General features: G+C 45.8%; 1 protein-coding gene across 1 annotated transcript; it reads right to left on the minus strand.

The window, feature by feature from the left end:
• Positions 1 to 1,490: 1,490 nt before the first annotated feature.
• MSL2 (MSL complex subunit 2) lies at positions 1,491 to 12,098 on the minus strand. Its single transcript, XM_010218653.2, has 2 exons — positions 11,884 to 12,098; positions 1,491 to 3,164 (listed from the first exon to the last, which is right to left on the minus strand). Exons 1-2 carry the CDS (start codon positions 12,023 to 12,025, stop codon positions 1,567 to 1,569), a joined length of 1,740 nt encoding a protein of 579 aa, XP_010216955.2. The 5' UTR covers positions 12,026 to 12,098; the 3' UTR covers positions 1,491 to 1,566.
• Between the last annotated feature and the right edge of the window lie 4,127 nt (positions 12,099 to 16,225).

The raw sequence follows: 16,225 nt of genomic DNA on the forward strand, positions 1-16,225 counted from the left end.
TCAGCGAACGCCAGGAAAGATGGAAGAGGGAAAATAACGGGAAAAATGCAAATACTATTTAAAGTGCTGCGGGAGCAGGAAGTGCCTTGTAAATCAGGAGGGTTTGGGATTCTAGTTGGCCTACGTTTAATTCATGCTGTATCAAAGGGGAGACATTTCTGCCTTCACGAAGTAGCCCAACTTTGCCAGGACACCCATGATGCCTTCGAACGCAAGACTAAACCCTTCTGCTTGTGCCCGCGTGGAGAGATTTCCCAGGAATAACTCATTTTTGCATGAAGCTGAATCCCTACCAAGGTGCTTTCATTTTTAGCACTTCTCGAGAGGAGCTCTTGGACAAGTTGTGCTGTTTCTCCAATCTGGGGCCTTTCAGGCCAGGTAGCATCTACCTGCGAAAACAACTTTTGACATATTACAGAAAAATCACAAGGATTCGGGGTGGAGTGAATGATACAGTTCGTTTTCTCTAACAAGCATCCAAAATATTTGACCTTAGTCGAAAGTCGAAATTTTCTGAAAGTTCAACCTGAAAAAAATACCTGTTAGCAGCAAAATGCCCTTGTGTGTTGTGGTACAAACTTTAAAAGAGGACAGAAAAACGCAGCATGATAAGTGCCTTGGAGGCCTCTACAAATTGCAGGCACCGACTGCAGCAGAGAAACAGCCTCCCAGCCGCAGGGCCTCCTTGGCAGCCCTCCGACAGGCTCCTCTCCAGCCACAACGGCACTAAAATCCGTGGGGACCCCAAAGACCAAAGAGGGCGTTACAAAAATCTGAGCCTTCTTTTGTGCACAGGCACCTTTTGCTCCCTACCCAAGCAGGCAGTTACATGTCACACGGGCAGAGCCCAAGGCTTCAGGAACGCGACCTGCACAACTGTCAAGGAAACAGAAGCGAGCGATGGTGGTAACAGCGGGAGCGGCCTGACAGCCAGAGGGGTCACCAAATACCCTGACCCTCACTTAGCGACTTGGGAACCTCCTTTGGGGCTATTACCTTTTTCAAGGTCTTACTGGGTTCTGTTTTTAAAATGTTCAATACAGTAGGTGACCAGTTCCCACAATGAGAAATTATCTGCTACTCCGAGACTGTATTCCCCAGCTCAAGGCTGCATTTTCTTCAGGAATACTGATTTTCTATGGGTGATTTTCTAACAATAGTGATTGCAGCTAACTGAACATCACTCTTCTACATCGTCATCTAGAACAACTGAGAAGGACTAACTAGATACCTGTTCTCTCCATTTCAGCAGAAGCTTTGACTGAGCACAAAGCATGAATGAGTACAATGAGGTTAATATATTCCTTGCCAAAGATCTTGTGATAAAATCATTTACATCAGCAATTGATCTCCAACTATGAGGTGCTGTAAGAACTAAAAACAGTTTTAGGGTAACTCCTCCATTATCTGCAACTATTTCCCAGACACTAATACACATAACATAGCAATGAAAAACACTTGATACAAGTGATCTAAACGCAGGAGCTCCAGCAAGTTAAACAGAACCATAGCTGCCTTAAAACTGTAGCAGTTCCCCTACTAACGGCAGGGAAAAGAGAGAAAGATTCAACAGTCGTATCGCATGTCTATAGCTTCATCCAAACTTTTATCATCGTGTGTACTGGCAGCTAAAAACGTCGTTACTGGTGACCCTGTCACATTGATTACACTGGTGCTTGTGCTGGCATTGCGCACGGCAATGCTTGTCACATTAATGCCCAACGTAAGCCGAGTCTGCTCCAAGGCCTTTTCTGGCACTGCAAATGCCTCCAGTTTCTTCTCCCCATTAGCCATATAGGAGTTTTGGCAGCCACGGCATATGCAGTCAAGGCAGGCTTTGCGGTTCGAGTAGCAAGGGCAGCGTTGGCCACGGCATGTAAGAACACTTGGATTTTGGGTGGCACGACCACATTTACACCCTTTCTTTTCTTGGGGCTTTTTATACACAGTTTTCGTTGGGCTACCCGGCATAACGTTACTGCTAGGAACCTTTTCCTTTGCTTTGTCTTTTGTTTTCAGCACTCCCGGTTTGGCTTTGGGGTGGGATTTCTTAGGGGCATGTTCTAAATTCTTTTTCATGCTTTTGTTGGACAGGAGCACAGTTTTACTAATTTTGGGAGTCGTGCCTCCGTTAGGTACAGTCGCAATAGGCTGCAAAGACATTTTGCTTTCCTGCTTCACCGTCACGGGAGCCGACGCTCCCAGCGTTGGGCCACAGATGATGCTGGAAATGGGCAGAGGTTGAACCTTTTCGCTGTCGCTTTCCGACCGAGATCGCTTTCTGTTTAACTTAACTACCTTGGGCGTTGCCGCTGTACACGAGATCCCGTGAGGAGACGCATCTGTGGACATGAAAATGTTATGGCTAAGAGGTGGGGGAGAAAGCTGCAGAAAAGGGCCGTTAGTCATGTTGGCTTCCAAGCTGGGCTGCAAATTCGAAACGGTTTCAAATACTGAAGCCTGTGGTTCTAAGCTCCGCAGAACCTCCTCGACACTGAGGAGCAGCGATCCACCCGGTTTGATATCTTCACTGAAGCTGCAGATGTCAATGCCCGTTGGACACAAGTCACTAGTAGAAACCGTATCACACACGGGCTGCAGACTACTAGACATATCTTCAGTTTTTATATACTCTCCAGTACTGCACACGTCAATTGTGTTTGTGTGTTCAGGAGAAGGGATATTCACTCCGAGTTTATCTACTGACAGCCCATTACAACTGGGCAACCCGTTGATAACGGAACTTCGGATGTCGAGATTGTGGGAGCTTTCAGGTACGGACGAGAAACTCGCTGCAGGATCGTTCACGAGCTCCGAGGTCGAAGGTACTGGGGAATGTGTCAAACACAAAGCCAGGGCTGCATCGGAAGGTTTCTCTGGCTCTTCGTGGAGTGGCGACCCATCTTTGAGAAAAGCCAAGAGATCTGCAGAGCAATCAACTGCCTGGATGATGTCTCGGGCCAGTGGAGTTTGCGTTATGTATTCGCACAGTTTCTTATAGCAGTTCACTAGAATGCTCAGCTGCTTATTCTCCTCAAACTGTTCGTAGTCTTTGCACCAGCTGCATGACGGTTTCATCATCATCTTCTTGCCTTTACAAGTTTTGCAGACATAATGCTGGCATGTAGAGTTGGTAGGAGCAATAGGGTCTTGGAGCAGGTTTCCTAAGAAAGAAAAAGAAAAGAAAAAAATATTAAAATGCACTCAGGCGAAGCATTCAGGATAACCTAGGATGGATCTCTTGTAATACTCATCATAATTGCCTAGAAAAGCTCAGTAATTAAGCCACAGAAGAACTAAACCAACCATCCAAGCAATAGTTTAGGAATTTCTTACAGCCGCCACAACTGGTTTTATAACAAGGTTGAATTAAAAAAAAAAAAATCACGCCAAACTCTGAGGCGCCGCTGTAGCCTTTAGAAACACTTTTAGCGTAAACACTACTACACTACTGACCCGCTCCATCCCCGCAGGGGTTTCTTCAATTGAGAGTGACAAAACATATGAGATTTCTACGAATATATGCAACAACAACAGAAAAAGGGCTACTGCAAAAATTCTAACAAAACTTGCTAAACAAATGAAAACAGAGTAGAGGAAATCCCTAAAAGGAATAAATGTGGCTGCCTTAAGCCACACACACACAGAGCATATCCAGAGGGACACTTTTAAAAACCTGAATTGGTTGCAGAGCTATTAGGGCATGGAGGAGGTTGCAAGCATTTCTCGGCGAGACAATCACTTTCCTCAACGCTAGTATCATTAAGCTGAAAAAGTCAAGCATGATACAGAAATCCACCGAAAATTAGGTTTAATTAGTTTGAATCCTCAGGGAATGGAGAGGAGTCCCCCAACCAGTGATCCACTGCTTTGAGACCACAACTTACAGCTTGTTCCAGACACTGTTGAGCTTTTCTGCTATAGCCTTTTTTGAGACAAGAGGGTTGCAACTCTGGCAGCATTTAATACCTGGGTAAATCACAGCTTTTGGCTTTTTGACTGATACTCAGCACTGCGATGAGGTTTTCACAGAGTTTTCCATTGCAAGACCACGATCTCGCTTTTCAGTGAAGAGTCTTAGTGTAGATAAAAGTGATGGGCTTTGATGAGTTAAATATATTTTTCTCCACTTCTCACTTAATATTTATCTAAATTGAATTAGCAATTTTATTGCACAGTTATTCATTCTCATAAGATCTTCCTACAATTGCTCACTGTTGCCCTTAACTTTTACTAGCCTAGATAGCCTGGCATTACTCAACTTGGCCTCATCTTTGCTCACCCTCTCTCACAAGGGGTATACTACTACGCCAAAAGCAAAATCATCACAAACCCTCCAGCAAGAGTCTACAAATTCTCCTTAACAACATCAGTTCTCAGCTCTCTTACTTTCAGGAAGGTTTTCCAAGTAGCTACTTTACTATGAGCACTTACATTTACTAAGATGCACGCACAGAAAAAATACTGTTAAAATATAATTTACAAAACATCACACTTGTCCTGGAAATGCTGCTATGGGAGGAAGGCCGTTTAAAGAAGCAGGAATATTTCCTATCGCATTCCTTAAATGAGCATCGCCCCACAGCTGCAGGAAGAGGGGAAGCATCTGCAAGTTGTATCTCAGAGACCAAAGGAGCAGAAGAACTGGGAATCAAGGCAATATTTGGCTTATATCCAGAAATTACGCTCTGAATCGATGAAGTTTAAGTAGAAAGCCTTGAATCAGAACAGGTCGTCTCCTTTCATCCTCATCTGTCTTTGGCAAAGGCAGAAAGATAAAGCCCTACAGAGAGGGGTCGGGGGAAGGTTAAGTCCTCAGTGCAGGAATACTCTAAGCCTCTGGAAAGGCCTATTGAAATATTCTTTATTGATGTTTTTAACAACTCAAAGTTTAATAATGATGTCAAAGTTTAATAATGATGTAACCATTGAAATGAGTCTTAATTTAGTGAAGGAAACTAGGAAAAAAAAGTCCAAATTGGTTCCAAATAAAAATAAAAAATGTTTCAATGGAGTTAACCTCAAATATTTGTCTGCCAAAGCAAAATCTTGACTACTCAATTACATTCACATCACCAGAAATCACTCTTGCTTTACAGGGTACAGCAAACAAGTAGGAAACTCCACTGCCAGAGATCCCTGTTGCTTCCACTGGTGCTCTGCTTGACTGTAGTATCTGCTCCTCAACAAGGAGAGGGATTAACATCCATGCCTGCCAAGCAGGAAGTGTTTGGTGGATTCTACTAACGTAACGAGCAACGGGAGTTAACGCTATCAAATTACTGCAGACAGTTTTTGGAGCTGCAGTAGAGGAGCTACTGGGGCGGCCGCAGTGCTCACAGAACAGTGCAGACTGTACAGGACCCACTGAACCTCAGGAGACAGCTCTGTGCCGAGTTTGCACACAGAGCGTTACACTTCATGGAAGCAGGGAAGACACCTCTTCCCACACTGACACTTTCAAAGCTTGAGAAAAAATACTTAAGAGCACTGTTTGCAAAATTTGCTGATAAATGAACAGGCTCACCTAGAGCAGTGATAGTGTTTACTACCCATTCGCACCACGAAAGCAAGTATTCTGTAAGGCTGCTACTACTGTGCAAGGGTGCAAGAGCCGGACACTTACTGGACAATAATGACATACATTGAGAATCGGAGAAATTTCAAGTACAAGAACCAATTCCATGGACAAGGCAATAGTAAGGGATCCTTCCACAGTTCTCAAGCCCTACCATAAAACCTGCCCCGGCTGTGGACTCCAGGCAGTGAACGTGAATATAACGATGTCTTTCAAAGTCACAGTTGCCAGGCTTTAAGAAGTTTGGTTTTAAGAGGCTTTAAGCAGTAATGTTCACATTTCTGCTACTGCTGCACAGATGAATTTAACATGTTACTCTACATCATAAGGACTCCACAGAGCTAACACCTGCTTTGAAAGTTTTAGATCAAGTTAATTATAGTAATCATGCTCTCGGAGCAAACAAGAAGCAACAAAAATTTATTTTCACACACGAACTCCTATCAAAATTAACCACGATCTCCTTAGAGCAAACTCTGCTTCATGAGCACCCTAGCATAGGAGTCAGCACTGTGCTGTGGGATGAATTACAGCATGGAAAGGCTTCAAAGTAGATTGCTGTCTAAGGGCAGGAAAATCTTTACTCTCTAAGAAGTCAAGCACCAGAAAAGTTGTGATGCACTATTTTCCCAGTTATGTAATAGAGGCAAGAAATCTTTTGGCCTCAGACAGAACTCCATTCTAATACTCCACAACTGCTTATTCCACATGCAGTCAAACTTATCTGTAAGCTGTAAGACAGTAAGAAAACAAAGCCAAAGAGAGCTATGTTTGGAGTCTTTACGTCATAGCAGTTCAGCTGTCCCAATAATGATGCCTATTGGCAACGTTAACTTTTCTTTAAACACTCTCAAGTGTAATCAGTTTAATAATCAATATCATCAGGCGACCATCAAAACCAGCCCATCGCCTCCCATTGCCTCAGTAAACTCACATGCTCATCTCAAATCCAAGAAGTCCATATTGCGACCTTCACTTTGCAACCTGCTCTTCAATTCCAACCCCAACCTGCTGCTAAGATGGAACCAGTTACTTCTCCTCCTGGCTTTCTTTGCTATTTGGTTCCAAGCCAGAGAAAAAAAAAATCAGTTTAGAAACCAATTTAAGTTCAACTGGTACAACTTTGTGTAGCCGGAACTTACACAGCATGATGGAGACGGCCTCAGGAAATGCAGTTTTCCCCAGAATCACACAAAAGTTGTGAGGCAGGAAAGGGAAACAATGAATTTACACAAGGAGATCTTAAGAGGAGGAGAAAACAACCAACACATTCTTGGTTAAAATCTGGGGTTCTCAAAGAGCATAAGTGGAAATTTTACAGGCAACTCTCCATATTGGTTATTGCCAGAAGAGGAGGACAGTACTTTCCATCAATTAAAATGAAAGGGAAAAACAAAAACAAACAAAAAAACACACCTCAGTGAAAACACCTATTGAAAAGGGTGTTTATTTCAAACACAAAAGGCAACTCTGATCTGGCAGCATAGATGATGAATGAACTTTCCATCAAAAAGTTTAAATACATTTTTCCAATTTAAAACTCCAATATCCAGGGTTAACTCACTTAGCAATGGCCCACCTTGCAAACAGACGGTCAAGGAGCGTGCATGTAATTAAGTTTATTGGAAGTGGGAGTTTGGTTCTCCCTTCTGCCTGTAGGTCTGTAAATTGAGCTTTCTAGAAAGCCAACTCATGTTTAGGTCACAGCATTACCTGCTCATGTCTGCAGGACATTACGTAACAGCTGTGGGTCTCGGGTTGCCTTAGTACCATCAGTGGAAAAAGAGAGATGTCCCTGGACTAGTAACACGCACGGCACCGAGATGCAAGTTCTTATACACTTGCCTGTCTCACCAACCATGGAGAAATGGATGTAGCAAGCAAATCATGTCTGATAGATTCGACTCAAGTAGAAAAAAAAAAACAGCAACAAAAAAGAGTCAACAAATTACTTTTTGTATTTTTTTAATCCATTCCTCCTGCTTGGGAGTTGCACACACATCACCATCCCGCCCTCAAGCCACAGCTGCATTTCTCCAGGGCTACCCCAAAGGCCCTGCCAGCAGCTGGGCAACATCCTGCTCTGCACCATCACATTGTTTCTTTGTCCCTTCCCACCCTTAATCTGTCTGTCTGAGCCACACGCTGCAGTCTCGTATCCCAGTGCTTGGATTACGGGAGGTTTAAGACAAGAACCGAGTTCTCACCCTGCCTTTCCACAGGCTCCAGCTGGGTTCCACGCCAAAGGGTTATTCAAAAGTCCTGCAACCTTCCAAGCACTTTCACATTGCAAAACAGCAAAAACCATCTTTCAGTCACCGTGAGCATTTTCTAACACACTTCCATGGGTTTCAGGATGGAAAACGCTAAGGTAAAAAGGATAAATTGATCTGAGTAGCAGCTTGTCTCTCTCAAACATTTTAACTTAGTTTCTAGTATATCTTTAAAATGATACATCAGCATCATTTTTTAAAGAAAAACTGTCGAAGGTGACTGCTAGATCTGGAAAGTCACCTGAACTTTTGAATGACTGTGCAGTAACTACACTACATTCAGAACAGAATGTCATTTTTAAAGAATGTTTATACTATCAGGGAGCTCTTTTGTAGTAGGAAAGTTTGTTGCATAAATCCCTACAAAGCAATTTTTAAGTGAAATGTAATATTAACATGTAATTTAATAATAATCACTCCAGGCTAAAGACTAAAACTCAGATCTCATATCCTCAAAACACATAAACCTAGTCCACCTACTAGTCCACCACTAGTCCATGGTGCTTTAAGCTGTCAAGAATAGCTACTCCAAAGTTGCAGTGAAGATTTTACATCTCCAGGAAATGTTTCCTCACACACTCCCGTAAAAGGCCTACACCACCCTCTAGGAAAGCATCCCAGGAGCACACCTAAATCCTGGAAGTGCACCCTGCTGTATCATCAGTGTAATTTAACCTTTACCACCCAACCCGTTAGGTAAGACAGAGACCTTACACTCACCTGGAACAGACTTGACTAATTTACAGCAGCATGCTGTGGCTTTCTACTGATGTAATTTCAGGTATAAAGCAGAGCTTTAATTAGAATGTCATAATTATGGACAGCCAAAAACTTCTGCTACCCCTACGATGCTGGCAGGCTTGAAAACTATCAGATCAGAAGAGCTGGCCTATTTCCAGTGCACCAAAAGATAGTCAAAACACAACACCACTAACAGACTTACAGCCTGCCCTTGATTTCTTCTTTAAAAAAAAAAAAAAAGGAAAATCCCAATGCTGAATTAATACCTACAGAATAACAAAGCGTAACAATGCATTCACAGAGATTAAATACCAAGAAAAGGCAGATGATACCAGCAGTAACAATTTGGGGAATAGTTTCCCAGGGGAAGTGCTTGAAGTCCAAAACTTTGGGCTTAGAGAATTTAACACTACAAATGCAGGTTCTATGCATTACTGAAAATTCAGCAGCAGTTCTCCAACAAAGCATCATTTTTAGAAGTTTACAGTCAAGACCTCATTGCAGTACAATCTGTACAAGGAAGGTACCAGACACTCAGACTTCCACGTATGTGAAATCACACCTAGTTATTTGGATCTCACAGCCTAAATGGTCTACAAACAGACAGAAAAATACGTTGAAAGAAACAAGCATGTAAAAAGCTTTTAAAGATTTTTTACAATTGACTGTAAGATTTTGAGGGGTAACAGCAATGACTACTGTGATGACAAGATCTCATGGAGTTATCTTTAAATTAGCACTTAAAACTTTACATTTTAAAATACTGTCTAAAGGTAGGAAGTTTTTGAAAGCTGAATGAAGGAGTGCAGAAGTTTGGCTTTTACTGCTTTTCAGGATGGTGATGGTGCTTTAAGCGTCAACTTGTACAAGATTAAAAAATATATACATATTTTAAAAGAATCCTACAAGGTCAGTGAGCCAAGGAGAGAAAGAGGCACAAGTATTTACCCCAGAAAAGGAGAGAGAAAAGCAACATGAAGAGCAAAGAAGGAAAAAAGCAATGATCTGCCTTTGTCAGGCAGAGATGAAGACTTATTAACTACCAGTCAGTGCCAAAAGGGACTTTTTTTTTTTTATTGCACAGGACCTGTCCCATGCGTTAACAGTTTGCAGGTTCAAGGAAGACACTTTGCTAATCCTACGGGACAAACATTGCATTTTACTATGTTGGCGCCCAGCAGGCAGCATCACAGGGAACCGTGGTATTTACCAAGGCCTGTCTGCACTGCCGAGCCGCAAGCAAAAGCCCAGACAGAGATAACACAGGGACATCACCATTAGACAAAATATTTGGAGCAGTGACTATGGTTATCTCAAAAATAGCTGTGGTAGAAAGAAGTAAACCAAGGCAGTAACCTTAAAATTTCAAGTAAATAAGGCAAGAGGAGAGAAAGTGCAGCATCAAGAGGCAGTTTTTAAGTTAGAAACCCCAGGGAGGCACAAGTCAATAGAGGAAAACAACCTAAACTGCCCAAACTGCTTTCCCAAACTGAACAAGACAGAAAGGACAAGCAAGAAAAAGCTGGAGAAGAAGGGGAAAATAGTTTGGGAATCTGGGCAGGGACCAATTAAAGAAAGATGATTTCAATAGCACAGAGCACAAAAATAAGATTGCAAAAGGCCAAGAAGGAAAGAAGTCAAGGCAAGGAGAATAAAGAACACATTGCAGAAGAGCAGTCTTAAAGTGAAAAAGTCAGCACAATGGAGAGAAGCACACAGTTCTTAAGGCAATATCTTAAAAAAAAAAAAAAAAAAAAAACAGAAAGAAGAATCAGTATGTTTTTGGGGAAAAGCAAGAAAGATTTATGGAAAATAAATAAAGTTAAGGAATGGAATCAGCAGGGCTTAAGGTAGTAAGCAAGAGGTAAGGGCAGAGTTGCACTAGAACTGACATCAGGGTTAAGAGAGAAAGTAAATAAATAAATTTGAGGAAATGAAGATCCTGGGAACAGGCTCCCTCTTTTCCCAGTATGAGCTGATCTCTGTTTTCTAAGACTTTAGATGGGAGGAGCCAATAGCTCCAAGAGAGGAAACATGCAAGCCCTAGCTTAGCAGCCTCAACAGTTGAAGTCCTGATCCTGTTAAATAAAAAAATTATTTAACTTTATAATTCAATTTAATTTTAATGAGGCCACACACATCACCAAAGATCAACACATGCAAACCTAATGGACATTTGCCCACTATGTCAAGAAAAATCACACACATGCATGGCTGGGAGTTAAATTACCACAGCAAGGGAGAAAAATCAACAAAATTAATGCAGTGAGAGGTCTAACAGTTTAGATTCCCTCTCCCAAAACTAGTCTAGAGGGCTTCGAAGTAAAGTTCAAGAAAGTTCAAGCTTAAAACCGGAAAAACACAAGCGTCTACAGTTCCTAACCACAGCAGAAAGCAATCCCTTCCCAAATGTTCTCTAAAGCGTAGCATTAAAATAGTGGACAACCAGCTTTTCCAACAAAACGCACAACTCTCTTTTGGGGGGAGGAGGGGTAAGGATGTGCAAATCCTCACAGACTTTCAGCCTATTTGCTTTTCAGGTAGTCATTGTCATATCACATTTATCTGCTACATACACACTCCAAATTCTGTTTCTGTGTGCTTAAAATTCCTACATTTCAATTTGAACGCCTTTAGATTCGTGAATTTCATGGAAAAAGGAAACAAAACAAAACAAGCCCAGGAAGAAGTTATTCGCCCGCTCCGCTGTAGGCCACGCATGGTTTTATCGTATTTGCCCTCCTTCACCCCTCCTTCAGAGCGAGAAGCTCCACGGCGACCGAGGGTTTCCCACCGCCCGCCCCGCCGCCGGCGGTTGTTTATGACTCGCCGCCCGGCCAGCGCGCAGCCCTGAGGCCTCTTTGGCTTCTTGACAACTATTACAGGCGAGAGGGGGGTTCCCTCCCCCTTGTCCACCCCCAGAGAGGGGGATCAGCCCCAAAACATTCCTCCTCCTCCCTTCTGCCCCCCCTCCCGCAGAAGGATCGCGTCCGCCCGCCCGCCCACGTGGGCGCCGCCTGCGGGGCCCACAGCACAACCCCGGGGGGGGACGGGGTGGGGGGACGGAGACGGACGCCTGAGCATTATTATTATTGTTGTTATTATTTTAAGGAGCGGAGAAACTTTCCCGGGGAGCCCCCAGCTCGGGCCTGGCTCCAAGGGGGGAAGCGGGAACAGGGGATTTCCCCTCGGGGCCGCGCCGCCCTGAGCCGCGCCGGCCGCGCAGGCTCCGCCGGGCCCCGCAGCGAGCCCGGGGCCACGCCGTGCAGGGAACAAAAGAAAAATCCTCACCGCACACGCAGCAGGAGAGGGACTGCCTGAAGTAGGGCAGGAGCTTGTTAATCTCGGTAAAGGACTGGGGGTCCCCCGGGTCGTAGTTGAGCACCAGGCGGCTCGCTGAAACGTAGAGAGCAGTGGCATTCACCGGGTTCATCGCAGCCGCTCGCACGCCGCCGGCTCCGCGGTGAGAAGAAAGCGCGGCGCCGAGGCCGTGCCGGCCCAGGGGGCAGGTGGCCCCGGGGCAGGGGCAGGCCGGGTGTCACCTTGGTCCGGGGCCACCTGGAGCCGCGCGGCGGCGGCAGCGCGGAGGCCGCGGCGGCGGCCCTGTCACAGGGGCCGCGCTGGCTCCTCCTCCGCCTCCAGCGGGGCCTCGCTCCCGAGCAGCGGCCTCGGCCCGCCCGCAGCCGCACAGCGCAGGGAGGCGGCGGCGCTACTCCCGGCTGCGGGCCATGCCGGGCCGCCCTGCCCCAGGCCCTGCTCCTCGGCGAGCGGACGCTTCGTCGGCCTCAGCGGCGGCCCGCCATGGCGACGGCCGCAGGGAGGAACGGCGAAGCCAGCGCAGGGCGGCGGCGGGCCGGGCCGCGCTGCCCGATCCGGCAGCGGGGGAGGAGGCGGGCGGATGCACCTGGGCCTCAGCGCGGCCGCATCGCCGCGGCGCCGCCGCCGCCTCCTCCGCGGGGCCGCTGACTCGCGGCTGCGCGCCCGTGGGGCCGGCGCCGCTCGCGGGGCAAGGTCCGGCCGCCCGATCCGCGCCGCAATGTCAGTAGCGACCGTTAGATCCAACCGTCACTGCGGAGCCATCGCCGCTGCCGTCTGCCGCCCGGCACTGCGCATGCGCGCCCGGCCCGCTTCCCTCCCCGCAGCGCGGGCCCGGCCGGCGGCGGGGGGGAGGGAGGGAGGAAGGGAGCGGCGGGGGCGCCCGGCGCCCTCTGGCGGCGCCCGGCCACACTGCGGGCAGCCGGGACCGCCCTGCCGCGCTCGGCAGGGCCGCGGCGCCGCCTGCGCAACGGCCGCCGCGCCTCGTAACGGCCGCCGCGCCTCGTAACGGCCGTTGCCGCGCGCCCCGTAACAGCCGCCGCCTCACGCGCCTCGTAACGGCCGCTGCCTCGCGCGTCTCGCGACAACCGCTGCTGCGCGCCTCGTAACGGCCGCCGCGCTTTGTAACGGCCGCCGCCTCACGCCCCGTTAACGGCCGTTACTCGTACCCCTAGTAGCAGTCGCCCCAACGATGGCGGCTGCCGGGCCAGACTGCCCCTGGCTCGTGGCGCTGCACCTGCCCTGCCTTGTGGTGCAGCTAACCGGGGGGACCACAGTCCCGGTTACGGGCCCACAGTCGATGGTAGCGCTGTCCTCGCTCCTGAAAGCCTCGAGGTGCAGCTCGACAAGAAGCTCCATGTTGAACAAAGCCCCGAAACGTCCAACAGGCTCCGTCATGTGCGAGTGGAAATCCCTTTCTCTAGCCACCACGCTCTGCTGGTGGAGGGGCGCCAAGAGGGGTTGAGGTATGGTTACTCTTGTACTTCCAACCATGTGCTTTTATTTTTAGTTTTGCGCTGCGACTTTCACCTCCCTAAACCCATATGCCTTTGGAGAGCATTTTGTGCAACATGTGAAGACTTGCCTTCAAACGGGTGTGGGCAAAACGAACAGTATTTCCAGGGATATTCAAACTTTTTTTTTTTGGTCTATTACTATGAATAATACTTAAAACAGGCAAAAAGCTTTATGTGATTTCGTTGTTGCATCTGAAAATAATTTCATAGTTTCCCACCTGGTGCTGTCTCGTCAGACCAAATTTCTAGGTCTTGGCCACAAACAGGTGCCTTCTCCTGACAAGGGAGGTTAAGGACTGCCTATAAATTAACTTGGAGTTACAGACCTCTCCGTGCCCTTTAGTAGAGTTGGCTGGCTGACTGCACTGTGTATCTTCCTGTGCTTTTAAACCCTTTTGCAGATGATTGTGGTCACGGATCAACATGTCCAGTCACTTGCAGCCTGCTTTGGGGAAGAACTGGTCACTTGATTTACATCAGGTTCAAATATGGACCGTCAATTCCGTCAGACACAATGATCTGCACTTTTGTTCTAAGCTCTTGCACGATGGTTTTAAGCTTGTGAATCATTACTGTGACTCCTGAGTAACTGGTTAGATCTCAGTGGCTGTAGTATACAGAAGAAAAATCTCAGAATTTGCAAGGGAGTTTAAAGACCATGACATGACTCCAAAATCCTGGTAAAACACACGATTCTGGCACCCCTAGCCTCTTGCTTTTGCCCCATCTACTCATGAATGAACTGTAGACTTTCCCAATGTACCCAAATGAACCCTGTGCTCAGAAGTGTTTGTTTCTGACATGTTATTCCGGAGTGACCACATTGTCCCAAAGCTATTCCAAATGCATATTGTTCTGAAATTGGGGAGGATTTAATATTCCTCATTATATATTAAGGTCCCTGGAATCTTGTTCAAAACAAAGAAAAATACAAAGAAAAAACCCAACCACTCACCAAGTCACTATGGTTGTTTTTCCTTATTGTGCTCTGCAAGCCAGTTGTCCACAAATCATGCATTTCATTTGGGTGTCATCTTTAAAGGGATTTTTTGTGGGTGCAATCTGTAGAACACCTTTCCTAGCACTTACTATTCAGCCTGGTTTTCTCCTTTAGTTGGTAGCTGTATGTTCTCCCTGCACTTGACTGATCTGGTGGGTGTAGCTGCAATCCCTTTTCCCTAGCTGTGCGAGCATGCCTGGCCTAATAATTGTTCTATTTGAATTAGCATCAAGTATGGTCGTGCATTTTGCATATTGTATTAAATCTTTGGTAATCAAGTTCATCCTGTTGTTATTAAATCATGTAGGAATAATCAGAAGTCATGGATTTGATGCATGTCTGAGTTTTGTCAGGAGAGACTTTTTTTTTTCCTTGGAAGAGGGCCATGGAGATTTCACTAGATGCTAAACATGTGCCGCATTGAGCTACTTTATGTTTGCAAAGTAACCTTTTTAGTTATTTTTGTCGTAGTACTAGTATTTACATGAGGTACGCTTGTAGACTTTATATTGTGGCTAATGTTTGTTAATAAATCTGTTTACCTAATTCTTCAAAGGTGTCACAAAACAGATTCCCAACATGCACATTAGATATGGAAAGGTGTTGATAGTGGAAAGGTATGGGTAGTGTTCACAGCAGTCCATCTCCTCACTGAAGCTGTTTCCTTTTTTATGGTGTTGCCAGACAAACAATTGCAAGTTCTTTGGGCCCTTTTGGCAGATCAAGTCCCACAGACCCAAAATCAACTGTTGCTAGTTCAGGCTGGACTTTCTTGTTGTTTTCCATAAATACCAGGGAAATTCCAGGTCAGTTTGGATAACTTGTCTTGCTATGTCTCCTGTGAGCAACTTGTGCAGCTGCATAGGAGCGGGGCACTGCCATTCCTGCCGGGAGCACTGCTTCCATGCCCTTTGGTCACCTGCTCTGCTGCTCACCAAACTTAGAGAGCCCCTCTTTCAAAAGTACGTGGGGGTTTTGGCCTCTCTGTGTCTGTTCTGGTTTTTATTTATTATTATTTAAGCAGGGATATTCTGACCTCTCTCCTTTAGGTCTTTGTTGCAAATGGGATAGAAAAACTGCTAGAAAACACTACTTTTACTACTTTCCTTGAATACCTAACTCCTTGTTCAGGCAAATCTTGCTGAAATATCCTAAAAGTGACTTTTCAGATTAATGTCCTATGTGCAGCTTTTCTTTTTGACCAAAGCTTTAACCTTCTGTATTTTCTGAAAAATCCGCTATGCTATGGCTGTTAGATTGCTAAACCCCTTGTTGTTTTTTCTTACTTTCAAGCTGGAAGGACTAGTGCTGCCTTTTTCAATAGATACTTTGTAGTTACTTCTCTGGCAACCATTTTATCTTTAACTAGGAGTCTTCTTGAGTCTCTGTTGGTTTCTCTAAAACAGACTCTGATCATTTCACTGCAGCAGACAAAGACAGAATATAAGGATTAATTTTTAAAGACAAGGATGTTAATTGATTAAGGAACACTGTGTCAAGAGCTATGCTGGATTATCCTCCAGGGATAAGCGCAATACTGATATTTGATAGTTGAAAAATACGATTCAACACATAGCTTATTGAAGCAATTTCATGTCAGAACATGTCTGGCATGATCTTAGCAGTCATTTCTGGCTTTAATATGCATGAGTCCAATTTTGGCTTTGTATCTTCTCTGAGGTCTGCTCATCTCTGGATGAGGTTCAGCACCTGGGCTTCCAGCAGAGTGGGAGCTTCATCAGCACAGGTCTTTCACTGGAGTTCAGCGGGAATTAAGTCAGCTCTACTCCACCAAAACCAC

This window comes from Tinamus guttatus, unplaced genomic scaffold (assembly GCF_059628265.1).
Source record: "Tinamus guttatus ecotype Peru unplaced genomic scaffold, ASM5962826v1 Tinamus_guttatus_pri_ptg000927l, whole genome shotgun sequence".
NCBI classification, from domain to species: Eukaryota; Metazoa; Chordata; class Aves; order Tinamiformes; family Tinamidae; genus Tinamus; species Tinamus guttatus.

Bases quoted from the DNA above. Each gene is read 5' to 3' on its own strand.
- MSL2 (XM_010218653.2), bottom strand. From the start codon at position 12,025: ATGAACCCGGTGAATGCCACTGCTCTCTACGTTTCAGCGAGCCGCCTG. The intron at 3,165-11,883 runs GTGAGGATTTTT...TTTCTTTCTTAG, and splicing joins CCTCTCCTGCTGCGTGTGCG to GAAACCTGCTCCAAGACCCT.